Source organism: Oryx dammah, unplaced genomic scaffold, assembly GCF_014754425.2.
Source record: "Oryx dammah isolate SB20612 unplaced genomic scaffold, SCBI_Odam_1.1 HiC_scaffold_27, whole genome shotgun sequence".
In the NCBI taxonomy this organism is placed as follows: Eukaryota; Metazoa; Chordata; class Mammalia; order Artiodactyla; family Bovidae; genus Oryx; species Oryx dammah.
The window spans coordinates 10,631,815-10,646,032 of record NW_024070211.1 but is presented as its reverse complement, the minus strand read 5'-3'; the positions used below and the strand labels follow the sequence as shown (position 1 = coordinate 10,646,032).

Below are 14,218 nucleotides of genomic sequence, written 5' to 3'. Positions count from 1 at the left end.
ATGCCTGACTGAGAGAGGTTATAGAATTGTGTTTTGATGGGGGCTTGGGATGCACCCAAGACATCTAGAACTCAGGTGCATTTTCTGGACTAGAATGTGGAAGGCTTACCTCTCCAGTGCTTTCCACCCAAGTTTGAGGATCTGCTTCAGATCAGGAGAGGTGGGGTAAGAGGGGCTGCCGTGTATGGATGCCAACTTTCTGCTAGGCATCTACATTATTTCATTTCACACCACCTGCGGGCCAAGTGCCCATGTGGCCAACAGACCATACTCTTAAAAATCCTCAGCCTGCTTCTACTCTAGAGTCAAGGACCTAGTGTCTCAGGCAGTCCCTGGTTTTGAATAGCCAAGGTTAAGTCTCTGCACCCACCTCTTTCTGGAACTCCAACTCCAACTTGAACATTCAGCTGCCTCCTCCCTTGGCCTTTTCACTTGGATGCCATATAGACATCCCAAAGTTAACAGGAAAACCAGGCTGCTGATCTTCCCTCCAAAACCTGCTCCTCCCGCAGTGATCCTGTTTCAGTAAATGGCAACCTCATCCTTTTAGGTGCTCCATTCAAAGCCTTGGAGCCCTCGTTGCCTCCTGACTTTCTCTTCCACCCCTCATCCAGTCCACCAGCAAATCCTGTCCACTCTGCCTTCAAAATACAGCCAGGACTTCCTTGGTGGTCCAGTGGGTAAGACTCCGTGCTCCCAATTAAGGGTCCCTGGGTTCAATCCCTGGTCAGGGAATTAGATCCTACATGGAGCAGCTGAGAGTTTCTCCCATGCCCCAACTAGAGATCCTGCATGCCACAACTAGAACCTGACATAGCCAAATAATAAAATTAATGCTTTGAAAAATAAACCCATCCAGGATCTAGCTCTCCTCATGAGCTGCTGCAGGCACCTGGCTCACACCACTGCCACCTCTCAGTGGTTGTAGTCGCCTCCTCACTGATCCCCACGTTTCCACCCTTGCCCCCTACAGCCTGTTCTTCACCCAGCAGAATAGTGATATATTTTTTTTAATTCCAGAGTCTTACTCACAGCCTATGTGACATGACCTCCACTGTGACCCCGCAGGCCTTCTTGCCCCTCCCCCCCAACACACCCAGCCTTCCCCCTCATTCGGCAGACACTCACGTGGCTCACTCCCTGACTTGACTCAGAGTTCAGATGTCACCCTATCAGTGACACTTCCTCACCCCATCTACCTGACACCACACACATATGCACGTGCCCCGTAACTGTCACCCACTGCCTCCTCACCCTCTTCTCTCCTTAGCACTGATTTCACGCCGCACTTTAACTTCACTGTGTTTGTTTACTGACTGTCTCCCTCCGGTAAGGATGTTGGCTCCAGGAGAGCGGTGACTTTTGTTCACCTCTTGTCTCTTGAGCTTAGCACAGGGCCTGGCACATGGCAGGTGCTTAACATATTTTGTTGCCTACATTAAGGAATCGTACTCCTTTGTCATTTCTATAGTCACCAGCACATCCCAGGAGGTGTGGGATTGCTCGATGAGTAGGGGCCTGCCTGGCTGCAATCCAGTCAGTGTAGAGAAGACATGGGCAGCGGGCCTGCGGTCACACTGTAAGAGACTGACTGCCAGGCCAAAGAGATCCACCTTGTCTGGGGGGCACTGGGGAGCCACTGAAGGTTTTTGAGCAGGAGAGAGACAAGAAGTGCTTAAGAAAGATTAATCCCTTCTGCTCTGCTGTACCAGATGAGCTCCAGTGGGGCTGGGCGGGAGGCAGGGAGACCAAATAGGAGGCCCCGACAATGACTGGGGCAAAGGGAGATTTGGGGGAGAATTGATCTAACCTGGTAGCAGGATTTGGAGGTAGCTCCAGGGTTCTAATGCTGAGCTCTCAAAGGGTGGAAGTAACTTGCCCTTCCTGAGGCTCGGGTGGATTAGCTGGGGAAGGGGGTGATCCATTTAGGTCCCTCCCCCACCTTCTCTGGCCCCAGCAGACCCAAGGCTCCTGACCTGCAGGCTCAGCGTAGCTCGGTCGTATTCAAACACCCGGATGCCTGGATTGTTGGCTCCGTTGACGACTCCAGGTAACGTGGTTTTCCACGGGGTGACCCCAGGTGTAAGGAACATGACACTGATGGGGGCACCTTCCAGGAGAGACAGTGGAGCTGAGAGAGTTTGATAAAACCTTCAGCGGCTCCCCAGTGCCCCCCAGACAAGTTGGATCTCTTTGGCCTGGCAGTCAGTCTCTTACAGAGGGAGGAAAGTGGGCTAGCCATTGCCCTCCAGGGTGCGTACCTGCACCGTCATAGAACATCCGAAAGCTGTCGGTGTGGTGGTGCCCGAAGAACTGCCCTGCGATGACTCGATGATGCCTCTGGACCACCTTCAGGTACTCCTCATTGAAGCCCTCCCGGAACCACGCTTTGTTCCGTGTTTTCTCAAAGAAGCCCGGGGGCACGTGGCCGATGATGTACACCTATGAAGAAGGGGTACCCAGCGGGGGTTCAGAGCTGCTTTCCCCAACTCCTCTCCACCCCTCATAGTCTACCCATCTCCCCAAGAGCAAGCAACAGGCTCCAAGGTACCTCCTCCCCCTTCCCTCTCCCAGGTCATTCTGGCATCTCTCTGTACTCAGCAGTGAAGGTGCTGCATTTGCCCATACTATGCCTGCCACCCAAACCACCCTTCTCCTGTTCACTTCTGTAAATTCTGATGTTACTATTTAGTCGCTCAGTCATGTCCAGTTCTTTGTGACCCCAAAGACTGCGTAGTTTGCCAGACTCCTTTTTCCGTGGGATTGCCCAGGCAAGAATACTGGAGTGGGTTGCTATTTCCTCCTCTAGGGGACCTTCCCGACCCAGGGATCGAACCCATGTCTCCTGCACTGGCAGGCGGATTCTTTACCGTTGAGCCATCTGGGAAAGCGAAAGTGAAAGTTGCTCAGTCATGTCTGACTCTTTGCAATCCCATGGGCTATACGGTCTATGAAATACTCCAGGGCAGAATAGTGGAGTGGGTTGCCATTTCCTTCTCTAGGAGCCATCTGGGAAGCCCTCTGTAACTCCTGCCCATGCTTCAAAACCCTTCTTATGAAATCTTTCTGATCCTTCAGATGAGTCTCCTCCTGTTGGAGAGCTCAGGCACTGTCACCAAAACTTCCTTACTTGATTTATAACCTCTGCTGTGTAGTAGTAACGTGTGTTCACATCTTGCATTCACTGAGTCACTCAGCTATAATGACTCAGTGAATAGTCACTCAGCTATAGTGCCTGGGCCCTCGGCCCCCACTGCGAGAGGTAGAATGGTGGGGTGGGGCAGTGGTGGCTGGTAAGCAGGGCAGTGAAGAGTGTGAGCTTTGGAGACAAGCCACTGTTGGATACCAGATGTGTGTGACCTCTCTGAGCTTCAGTTTTCTCATCAGGAAGGCTACCTAACTGGTGTGGTTTTGAGAGTTCATATATCCATATAAAGCACTTAGCAACTTATCTGATGCATAGTGAGGACTCAAAAGCACCAGCCATGAGATCCGGCCAGGATGCACTGGCCAGAGCAGGGACTCAGGCAAATGTCAAGGCCATTCATCGGGGGCTGCCAGCCCAGCAGACTAGAGGGACACACCTCACAGAGGACAAAATGGATACACCTCACAGCGGACTAGATGGACACGCCTCAAGGGCAAGGCATATCTCTGAGGTCTGGCCCACACTGTGGCTGCAGCTGTGCCGGACTTGGCCTCTGGAGACTGGGGTCTAGTCTCAGTGAGTGAATGACAGTCTCTCAGGCGTGTCCGACTCTGCGACCCCATGGGCTGTAGCCTGGCAGGCTCCTCTGTCCATGGAATTCTCCAGGCAGGAATAGTAGAGTGAGGAGCCATTTCCTACTCCAGGGGATCTCAGCCCCACCACTCATTGTGTGACCTGAGACCGTCACTGCTCCACCAGGAGCCTCGCAGCACGATGGGTCCCAGCCTCACAGGCTGTTGTGAGGATGGAAGAAGCCCTCTCGGGTGCCAAGATGATGAGGGACCCTCTGTGTCATGAGCATCTTGAGTGAGTGGGTGTGAGTCTGTGCCAAAGTGGGGGACTTGTTCAGGAAGAGACCCCAGGGAGGGAGGAGAGGAGCAGGGAGCCCTTACCATTTCCCCAGCCTGGGATGCCTTGGTCAGCACTTCGTCCAGCCACTGGAACTGCTGGCTGGGGTCCGCCATGCTGGCCGTCTGCTCATTGCTGCTGTAGTACAGGTTGGTGTTGAGGACCACGATTCGCCCAGCCCCGCTCAGCCCTGGCAGTTTCTCAGAATAGAAGGCACCTAGGACATCACGGCCATGAGGGATCTGAAGGGGTCTCTTGCCTCCAGGCAGACACACTCTGTGCCCTGTTACTTCACTTGCCCACCTTCTCCTTCCTTGGCATCCCCCCTTCCCTTTTTTCCCACAGGATGAGCATCGTGGGTAGGACCAAAGGCTCTGGAGCCAGGCTGCCTGGGTTCAAGTCCTGGTTCTATCCCTTACTACCTGTGCCACTTGGGGAAAGTTCCTTAAGGTCTTGATGCCTCAGTTTCCCCCTCCATAGAATGGGAATAACATGGGGGTGTGTTTATCCCTCTGGATTCACTGTCAGCCCTTCTCCACTCAGCTCTCTGCCCCAGGGGCAGTGGATTAAATCAATGGGCTTCTGTGCTACTGAGGGAAGGAATGAGAGGAGGTCGGGTCTCCTTGGGATGCTGTGTCCCCCATACCAGTGATTCTCAACCTGGTGATTTTGTCCCCAAGGAGACACTTGGCAATGTCTGGAGATATTTTTGGTTTTCACAATGGGAGATATTACTTGCAAATAGTGGATAAAGGCCAGCGATGCTGCTGAACACCCTACAATGTACAGGACAGCCCCCCCCCCAACAAATTACCCCTCCCCAAATGTCAACAGTGGCAAGGTTCAGAAACCTGGCTTGAACCAAAGGTCACTGCCCCTGCAAGGGCTGTTGTGAGGAATCTAGCAGTGGACTGAGGGCAGTGCCAGGCACACAGAAAGTGCTCGAGGAATATTCACTTCTGATTCTCATTAGTGCTGTGTGGTTAAGAAGATGGGCATTGGGATCCTGCTCCTGAGGTTGCCTCCTCTGTTGCCCTAATGGTCCAGGAGCAACGAGAATGAAGACAGAACACAAAATCTGGCGCAATGGCTCAGGGGACCTGCAGCCTCTATTGGACTGAGGTGCAGAGTCCACTCTGAGTCCAGTTTTTAATCCTGACTGCAGACTACAAGACTTTCTCAGATCTTATCTTTCTCAAGACACATGCCATATCAGTTGAAAGTGAAAGAAAGTGAAGTCACTCAGTGGTGTCCGACTCTTTGTGACCCCATGGACTGTAGCCTACCAGGCTCCTCCATCCGTCCATGGGATTTTCCAGGCGAGAGTACTGGAGTGCCATTTCCTTCTCCAATATCAGTTACATACTCCTAAATATCATGGACTACACTGATATAGTCCAGATCTCCTTGTGTTTACCCCAGGCCATTCCCTTCTGAGCTAGTCTCGGGAACAATTAGCAAGTGCCTAGACAGCATTCATGCCTGACAACGAGCATTCCAAGGTCCATGCTTTTATGATCCTAGTCATAATCCCTTCTGGGTCTGGGCCTGGCATTTTTAACAAGGCTATAATTCTAAGAAAGACATGAAAAATAATCATCAGTATAGTTTCTCTGTGAAGTTTCTCAAGGCTGTGAAAGTACATTATTAGGAATTCCCACTGCATCCTCTAAGTTAGGTGACCTTGGCCAAGTGACTTAGTATATTCAAGCCTCAGTCTCCTAATGTGTAAAATGGGGATAAAATCAGTTCCTATTTCATGGGGGTGTTGTGAAAATGAAATTAGATCAGACTTTGGCATAAAGGGCTCCTTACAGTAGCACATGATGTTAGTACCTTCTTTGAAGAGAGTGACAGATTCGTTACTGAGCCAGGGTCGCCACAGCTCTGCTACCTGGTTGTAGATATTGTTGCTCCCTGCAGGTAATTGGTTTTTGGGGTGAAAGTCATGATTTCCCAAAGCAGCGTAGACTTTAGTATCTGGGAAGAAAAAAAGAAATATAAAAATATATATGGGGGACTTTCCTGGTGGTCCATTGGCTAAGATTCCACGCTCCCAATGCAGAAGGCTGAGGTTCAATCTCTGGTCAAGGACCTAGATTTCACATGCCTCAACTAAAAAAATCCTTCATGCTGCAACTTAAGATCCCACGTGCCGCGATCAAGATCAAAGATCCCTCATGCTGCAACTAAGACCCAACGCAGCCAAATAAAATCTGGAAACGCTGAGCTCTGCCAAAGGAGGAGGTCGTAGAATTCCTGTGAGGAATTGTCCACAGAGCCAGAAGTCATAACTATAACTGCCTGGGAAAAGAAACTCCTCTGTAATATAGATACAAGCAGCCATAAGCATTCATTTAAGAGAAAACACAGATCCTTGGAATCCCAAAGACAGATGAGAAGGGAGGGACCCTGTCCCAGTTTATAATCAGATAAGGTAGGGGTTCCCAGAGAAACAGGACCAGACTTGGCTTTCTTGACCTAAAGTGAAAGTGAAGTCATCTTTGTGACCCCATGGACTGTAGCCCACCAGGCTCCTCTGTCCATGGGAGTGGATTGCCATTCCCTTCTCCAGGGGATCTTCCCAACCCAGAGATTGAACCCGGTTCTCCCACATTGTAGACAGACACTTTACTGTCTGAGCCACCAGGGAAGTCCTGTTTCTTGACCTAAGAGAAGGTACTTTGGGCCTAAGCCATTCAGGGATTTAAGCCTGGCTCAAAAATAAAGATCTTAAGGGAGCGAAAGGACAGACCCTGTTAGGGAAGAGAAAAAACAAGAGCAAGATAATGAATCAGTTGTAAAGACTCTTAGTTCTGTTTCAAAGGTAAACACTAGCCTGAAGCACTTTCGTGAGCTGTTTTATAGAATTTAACCCCTGCAATGGCAAAAATGACAGAGTGATCTCTGTTCATTTCCAAGGCAAACCATTCAATATCACTGTAATCCAAGTCTATGCCCCGACCAGTAACGCTGAAGAAGCTGAAGTTGAACAGTTCTATGAAGACCTATAAGACCTTTTAGAACTAACACCCCAAAAAGATGTCTTTTTCATTATAGGGGACTGGAATGCGGTCCAGAATGTGGTCCACTGGAGAAGGGAATGGCAAACCACTTCAGTATTCTTGCCTTGAGAACCCCATGAACAGTATGTAAAGGCAAAATGATAGGATACCGAAAGAGAAACTCCCCAGGTCAGTAGGTGCCCAGTATGCTACTGGAAATCAGTGGAGAAATAACTCCAGAAAGAATGAAGGGATGGAGCCAAAGCAAAAACAGTACCCAGCTGTGGATGTGACTGGTGATAGAAGCAAGGTCCAATGCTGTAAAGAGCAATATTGCATAGGAACCTGGAATGTCAGGTCCATGAATCAAGGCAAATTGGAAGTGGTCAAACAAGAGATGGCAAGAGTGAACGTTGTCATTCTAGGAATCAGTGAACTAAAATGGACTGGAATGGGTGAATTTAACTCAGATGACCATTATATCTACTACTGCGGGCAGGAATCCCTCAGAAGAAATGGAGTAGCCATCATGGTCAACAAAAGAGTCCGAAATGCAGTACTTGGATGCAATCTTAAAAACGACAGAATGATCTCTGTCTCCAAGGCAAACCATTCAATATCACAGTTATCCAAGTCTATGCCCCAACCAGTAATGCTGAAGAAACTGAAGTTTTATGAAGACCTACAAGACCTTTTAGAACTAATACCCAAAAAAGATGTCCTTTTCATTATAGGGGACTGGAATGCAAAAGTAGGAAGTCAAGAAACACCTGGAGTAACAGGCAAATTTGGCCTTGGAATGCAGAATGAAGCAGGGCAAAGACTAATAAAGAGTTTTGCCAAGAAAATACACTGGTCATAGCAAACACCCTCTTCCAACAACACAAGAGAGACTCTACACATGGACGTCACCAGATGGTCAACACCGAAATCAGATTGATTATATTCTTTGCACCCAAAGATGGAGAAGCTCTATACAGTCAACAAAAACAAGATCGGGAGCTGACTATGGCTCAGATCATGAACTCCTTATTACCAAATTCAGACTCAAATTGAAGAAAGTAGGGAAAACCTCTAGACCATTCAGGTATGACCTAAATCAAATCCCTTATGATTATACAGTGGAAGTGAGAAATAGATTTAAGGGCCTAGATCTGATAGATAGAGTGCCTGATGAATTATGGAATGAGGTTTGTGACATTGTACAGGAGACAGGGATCAAGACCATCCCCATGGAAAAGAAATGCAAAAAAGCAACATGGCTGTCTGGGGAGGCCTTACAAATAGCTGTGAAAAGAAGAGAGGCGAAAAGCAAAGGAGAAAAGGAAAGATATAAGCATCTGAATGCAGAGTTCCAAAGAATAGCAAGAAGAGATAAGAAAGCCTTCTTCAGCGATCAATGCAAAGAAATAGAGGAAAACAACAGAATGGGGAAGACTAGAGATCTCTTCAAGAAAATTAGAGATACCAAGGGAACATTTCATGCAAGGATGGGCTTGATAAAGGACAGAAATGGTATGGACCTAACAGAAGCAGAAAATATTAAGAAGAGGTGGCAAGAATACACAGAAGAACTGTACAAAAAAAGATCTTCACGACCCAGATAATCATGATGGGGAGATCACTAATCTAGAGCCAGACATCCTGGAATGAGAAGTCAAGTGGGCCTTGGAAAGCATCGCTATGAACAAAGCTAGTGGAGGTGATGGAATTCCAATTGAGCTATTTCAAATCCTGAAAGATGATGCTGTGAAAGTGCTGTACTCAATATGCCAGCAAATTTGGAAAACTCAACAGTGGCCACAGGACTGGAAAAGGTCAGTTTTCATTCCAATTCCAAAGAAAGGCAATGCCAAAGAATGCTCAAACTACCGGACAGTTGCACTCATCTCACATGCTAGTAAAGTAATGCTCAAAATTCTCCAAGCCAGACTTCAGCAATACGTGAACCGTGAACTTCCTGACGTACAAGCTGGTTTTAGAAAAGGCAGAGGAACCAGAGATCAAATTGCCAACATCCGCTGGATCATGGAAAAAGCAAGAGAGTTCCAGAAAAACATCTATTTCTGCTTTATTGACTATGCCAAACCCTTTGACTGTGTGGATCACAATCAACTGTGGAAAATTCTGAAAGAGATGGAAATACCAGACCACCTGACTTGCCTCTTGAGAAACCTGTATGCAGGTCAGGAAGCAATGGTTAGAGCTGGACATGGAACAACAGACTGGTTCCAAATAGGAAAAGGAATACATCAAGGCTGTATATTGTCACCCTGCTTATTTAACTTTTATGCAGAGTACATCATGAGAAACACTGGGCTGGAAGAAGCACAAGCTGGAATCAAGATTGCTGAGAGAAATATCAATAACCTCAGATATGCAGATGACACCACCCTTATGGCAGAAAGTGAAGAAGAACTAAAGAGCCTCTTGATGAAAGTGAAAGACGAGAGTCAAAAGGTTGGCTTAAGGCTCAACATTCAGAAAACTAAGATCATGGCATCTGGTCCCATCACTTCATGGGAAATAGATGGGGAAACAGTGGCTGACTATTTTTTGGCCTCTAAAATCACTGCAGATGGCAATTGCAGCCATGAAATTAAAAGACGCTTACTCTTTGGAAGGAAAGTTATGACCAACCTAGATATCATATTAAAAAGCAGAGACATTACTTTGTCAGCAAAAGTCCATCTAGTCAAGGCTATGGTTTTTCCAGTGGTCATGTATGGATGTGAGAGTTGGATTATAAAGAAAGTTGAGCACTGTAGAACTGATGGTTTTGAACTGTGGTGTTGAAGACTCTTGAAAGTCCCTTGGACTGCAAGGAGATCCAACCAGTCCATCCTAAAGAAGATCAGTCCTGAATATTTATTGGAAGGACTAATGCTGCAGCTGAACTCCAATACTTTGGCCACCTGATGCAAAGAGCTGACTCATTTGAAAAGACCCTGATGCTGGGCAAGATTGAGGGCAGGAGGAGAAGGGGACGACAGAGGATGATATGGTTGGATGGCAACTCCGACTCAATGGACCTGAATTTGGGTAAATTCCAGGAGTTGATGATGGACTAGGAGGCTTGGCATGCTGCAGTTCGTGGGGGTAGCAAAGTGTCAGACACAGCTGAGTGACTGAACTGAACTGAACTGAACCCCTGCAACCACTAGGTCATGGGGTCACAAAGAGTCACCTGTCACTAAGACAGGACCTAGCACTGAACAACAACAACGCTCACCATATCTACTGAAACCTAAGGGATGATAATATTGACCTTTTCTGACCCTCATGACTTCAGTCAACCAAAGCATGGACTCTGTCAACTTTGCCCTAATTCTATATTGAATTCTCCTGCTCAGGCCGCTTCATGAATATATGCATATATATGAATATATGCATATATCCCTCCCTAGCTTAAAACTGCCCCAACTTTACTGTTCAGGGAACCACTGATTTAGGAAAGATTCCTGGTGTTCTCCTTATTTGTTGCAAGTAGTAAATCTTTCCTTCTCCTGATATTTGGCTTGGTTGTGTCTTTTGGCCTAACACCCACCAAGAGTCAAACCTAGTTTTGGGGTAATAGGTTTTTGCTGTGTCTATGTGCTGGGCACTTCTACAAGCATAAACTCCATGAGGGCACCACCTGGCATCATGTTCATGACTAAGTCCCCTATCCCTAGAATGCTGTCTCTCCCATAGGAGACACATTTGTTGACGGACTAAATGAATGAATGGGTTACCTTATTTAATCCTCATAACAGCCCTCCGGGCAGGTACCATTATTTGCCTCGTGTTGCACAGGGAGAACACCGAGCGTCCAGGGCATGGCCCACCTGGAGAGTGGCAGAGCCTGAACTGGGGCCCGAATCAGTTTGCCTTGCACACCCATGTGCACCATCGGCCACAGTGGAGAGGCAGGGGCCAGTGTCCACAGCGACTCTGATGAGGAACCCAGGTGCACGTGGCAAGAAGGACTCACAACATGGAACCAGAATCTCAAATTTGAGCCTCTTCCTCCTCTCCAACTTGTTGCTTCAACTTATTTATCCTTATAATGGGGAGTGTTCTGCTTGACCCATGTTGCTACCATTCTCAAATAAGATTAGGCCTTGTTTCACCTCTTCCAGTTTGTTCTCATTTTAACATCTCTACAAGTGGGCCGTGTCTTACCATTGAGGCCAGGAGAAAGTGCTGTGTCATACTTTAATGGACAGAGTTTTTTTTTTTTTTTCCTTAACACTACATAAAAGAATGAAACATCTTACAGTCAATGGTATCTCAGATTTAGGAAATTCAATACTTGTACAAGCATGCTATGAACTATAAAATCTTATCATTTACACTTATACGTTAAATCATAATAATAAAGCATTTTCTTATCCATTATTTCACTTTTATTCCTGAAGCTGCATGTGGAACAAAGAAAAGAGTGCTCAGAGTAAGATCTGAGTTTGAGTCCCTCCCTAGGAACTGACTAGCTTTGCCCCATAGATTTGTTATCTATACACTGGGAATAATACCTGTTATTAAAGTGCCCTGGTTTGAGCCTGTGTGGCTGTGTGTTAGTCACTCAGTCATATCCGACTCTTTGCAACCCCATGGACTGTAGCCTGCCAGAATCCTCTGTCCATGGAATTCTCCAGGCAAGAATACTGCAGTGGGTTGCTGTTCTCTTCTCCAGGGGATCTTCCTGACCCAGGGGTCAAACCTGGGTCTCCTGCATCGCAGGCAGATTTTGTTTTTACCGTCTGAGCCACCAGGAAAGCCCCAGTGATTTCTGCTGGAAGATTAGCCCAAGCAGGTCTGCGTTGGTTGAGTTGAGGTACGTAGACTAGAAGTGCCCAGTCAGCTTCTCTGCACAAATTGATTTACATTGAGTGAAGGAGGTGTCAGAAAGGAGGTTGCCTCAAGGACAGATGTGAGAATTGTGGGGCAGTGGGGGGGTCCCTCCTGGAGTGAGAGTGGTAGGTATGAGAAGTCCTCAAACCAGGATCTGCATCCCAAACCTTGCCTGTTTCCTTAACCACAAGGGTTACATTTGTCTTCAGTAAAACTGAGGCAGTAATAACACCTCTCTCTAGGATTATCCTGACAGTGAAGGAACTAAGGCATATATACAATATTCTCAGAGGAGGGCCTGACACAGCACTTGATACATAGATACAGGACTTCCCAGGTGGCGCTAGTGTTAAAGAACCCGCCTGCCAGTGCAGGAGACTGTGAGAAACACGGGTTTGAGAAACGTGGGTTTGATCCTTGGGTCAGGAAGAGCCCCTGGAGGAGGGCATGGCAACCCACTCCAGTATTCTTGGCTGGAGAATCCCCATGGACAGAAGCGCCTGGGGGGCTACAGTCCCTGGGGTCCCAGAGAGTCGGACATGACTGAAGCAACTTAGCACACACACATAGATACATATAATTGTTCTTGCTGCTATTACCTATTCTTGTTATCACTATTCTGTAGCTGGGTCCTGAGAGACCCATGATGAAGACCTCCAGAGGAAACAGCTGTACCAGAACCCCAGGGCGATTGGGGTAGGGATGGGGGTTGGGACCTAGGCTTTGCTTTCACAGGCCTCCCGCCGGCAGGCCGAGAGCCTGACTCAGACTCCAGGATCTTGTGTTTGGCACTGCCTGCTTAAAGCCATTTTTAAGGACCATTAGATGGGGGCCCCCACCACAGCCTTCATGTCCTGCAGGGCTGCGGCCGTAATCACTCACAGTCCTGGCTGCTCGCCCAGGCTCGGAAGGCCTTGGATGCACCACAAAACAGCACTTTGGCCGAAAATCTGCATCTCCCAGAAGTCCCAGCAGCCAAGATGGTTTGAGAAGAGTAGATGGCGATTCCAGGGCCATAGCAGGACGCAAAGGCTGTGTGCAAGCCCACGTGAGACCTACCCAGGGACAATGCCTAAAAGTAACTGTAGACGCCTTGAGAAGGGGCTGTAAGTCTGGTGTTATACAGGCAGGACAGAAACCAGTGAAATGTCAGGCATTTCCATTAATAAAAAAGAAACAGGTCCGAAATGGAGTTACTTGTGCTAAACCCTAGGTCAGCAAACCAAATGTTAACCAAGTTAATACCTAACCTAATTGAAGTTTCAGCCTCTCCCAAGAATGTGACCTTTAAACAGTCAATATGGAATTAACATAGGGGGTGCTAATGAGGAAATCTGTTTGACAGATCCCACCTTTCCCCTAAAGGAAGGTAACCTTGCCCGAAACAATCCCTTTTTGCTAGAATCTTTCTTTCTCCACCCTCTTCTGTCTGTAAAACCTTCCATTTGTACAGCTCCTAGGAACCCCTTTCCTTTTTTTTTTTTTTTTTTCCCATCTTTTTTCTCTTTTTGGCTGTACCACACACCATGTGGGATCTTACTTCCCCAATCAGGGATCGAACCTGGGGCCCCTGCATTGGAAGCACAGAATCTTAACCACTGGACTGCCAGGGAAGTCCCTGGAGCTCCTTTCTGTTTTCTAGGTGGGATGCTGCCTGAGTCATGAATTCTTGAATAAAGTCAAATAGATTTTCAGATTTACTCAGTTGAATTTGGTTTTTAACACCATTAATAGGATTCTGTGTGTATTCACAAGCGGACAAGCTCTCATTCATGTTCCTTACAGTGTTCCTGGAAGGTAAGACCTGATTGCTGTGAAGCGCCTGGTGCGGGACCTGGCCGGCAGCCATCATCATCATGGGGGAAGGTCATTCCTTTGCACTTTGGTGCTGTTTTCCTCCCGCTGTGCCAAGCACTGCCTGGGTGTCAGGGAACATTATGGGGACCCAGGACACAATCTTACCTGGAAAGGCCTCCCTGATGAGCTGAGTCAGCTGCTTCACAATTTGTAGCACGGCCACCTCACTCAGCCTCTCGTTGGGCACGTGTGGTGTGTCATCACTGCAAAACACAAGCAGCTCGGGAAGTGGCACAAGGAAAAGAAGGGACAGCGCCACCAGCCCCTGCCCCAGATGCAGGACTGGGCCTCAGACAGCTACTGAGAGGGAGGGACCGGGCTGGAGTTGGGAGTCACACCGGACAGAGTTCAAGCCCTGGCTCTGCCATGAACCTGCTGTGGGTCCCTGGGCTGGTTGTTTAACCTCTCTGAACTTCCATGAGCTCATCTGTAAAATAGGGACAATATGGAACTTCAGAGTATCTGT

At 47.9% G+C, this 14,218-nt stretch overlaps 1 protein-coding gene across 2 annotated transcripts in view; it reads right to left on the bottom strand.

The window, feature by feature from the left end:
• SMPDL3B (sphingomyelin phosphodiesterase acid like 3B) overlaps positions 1–14,218 on the bottom strand; it is a 32,762-nt gene that overhangs the window by 1,099 nt on the left and 17,445 nt on the right. The window contains exons 3-7 of one of the 2 annotated variants that reach the window (XM_040229803.1): positions 13,858–13,955; positions 5,894–6,037; positions 4,102–4,274; positions 2,262–2,442; positions 1,977–2,110 (exon numbers count right to left, since the gene is read on the bottom strand). In XM_040229803.1, coding sequence (XP_040085737.1) covers positions 1,977–2,110; positions 2,262–2,442; positions 4,102–4,274; positions 5,894–6,037; positions 13,858–13,955 — 730 coding nt within the window. The remainder of the gene's footprint in view (positions 1–1,976; positions 2,111–2,261; positions 2,443–4,101; positions 4,275–5,893; positions 6,038–13,857; positions 13,956–14,218) is intronic. The other variant, XM_040229804.1, reaches the window with a different exon arrangement.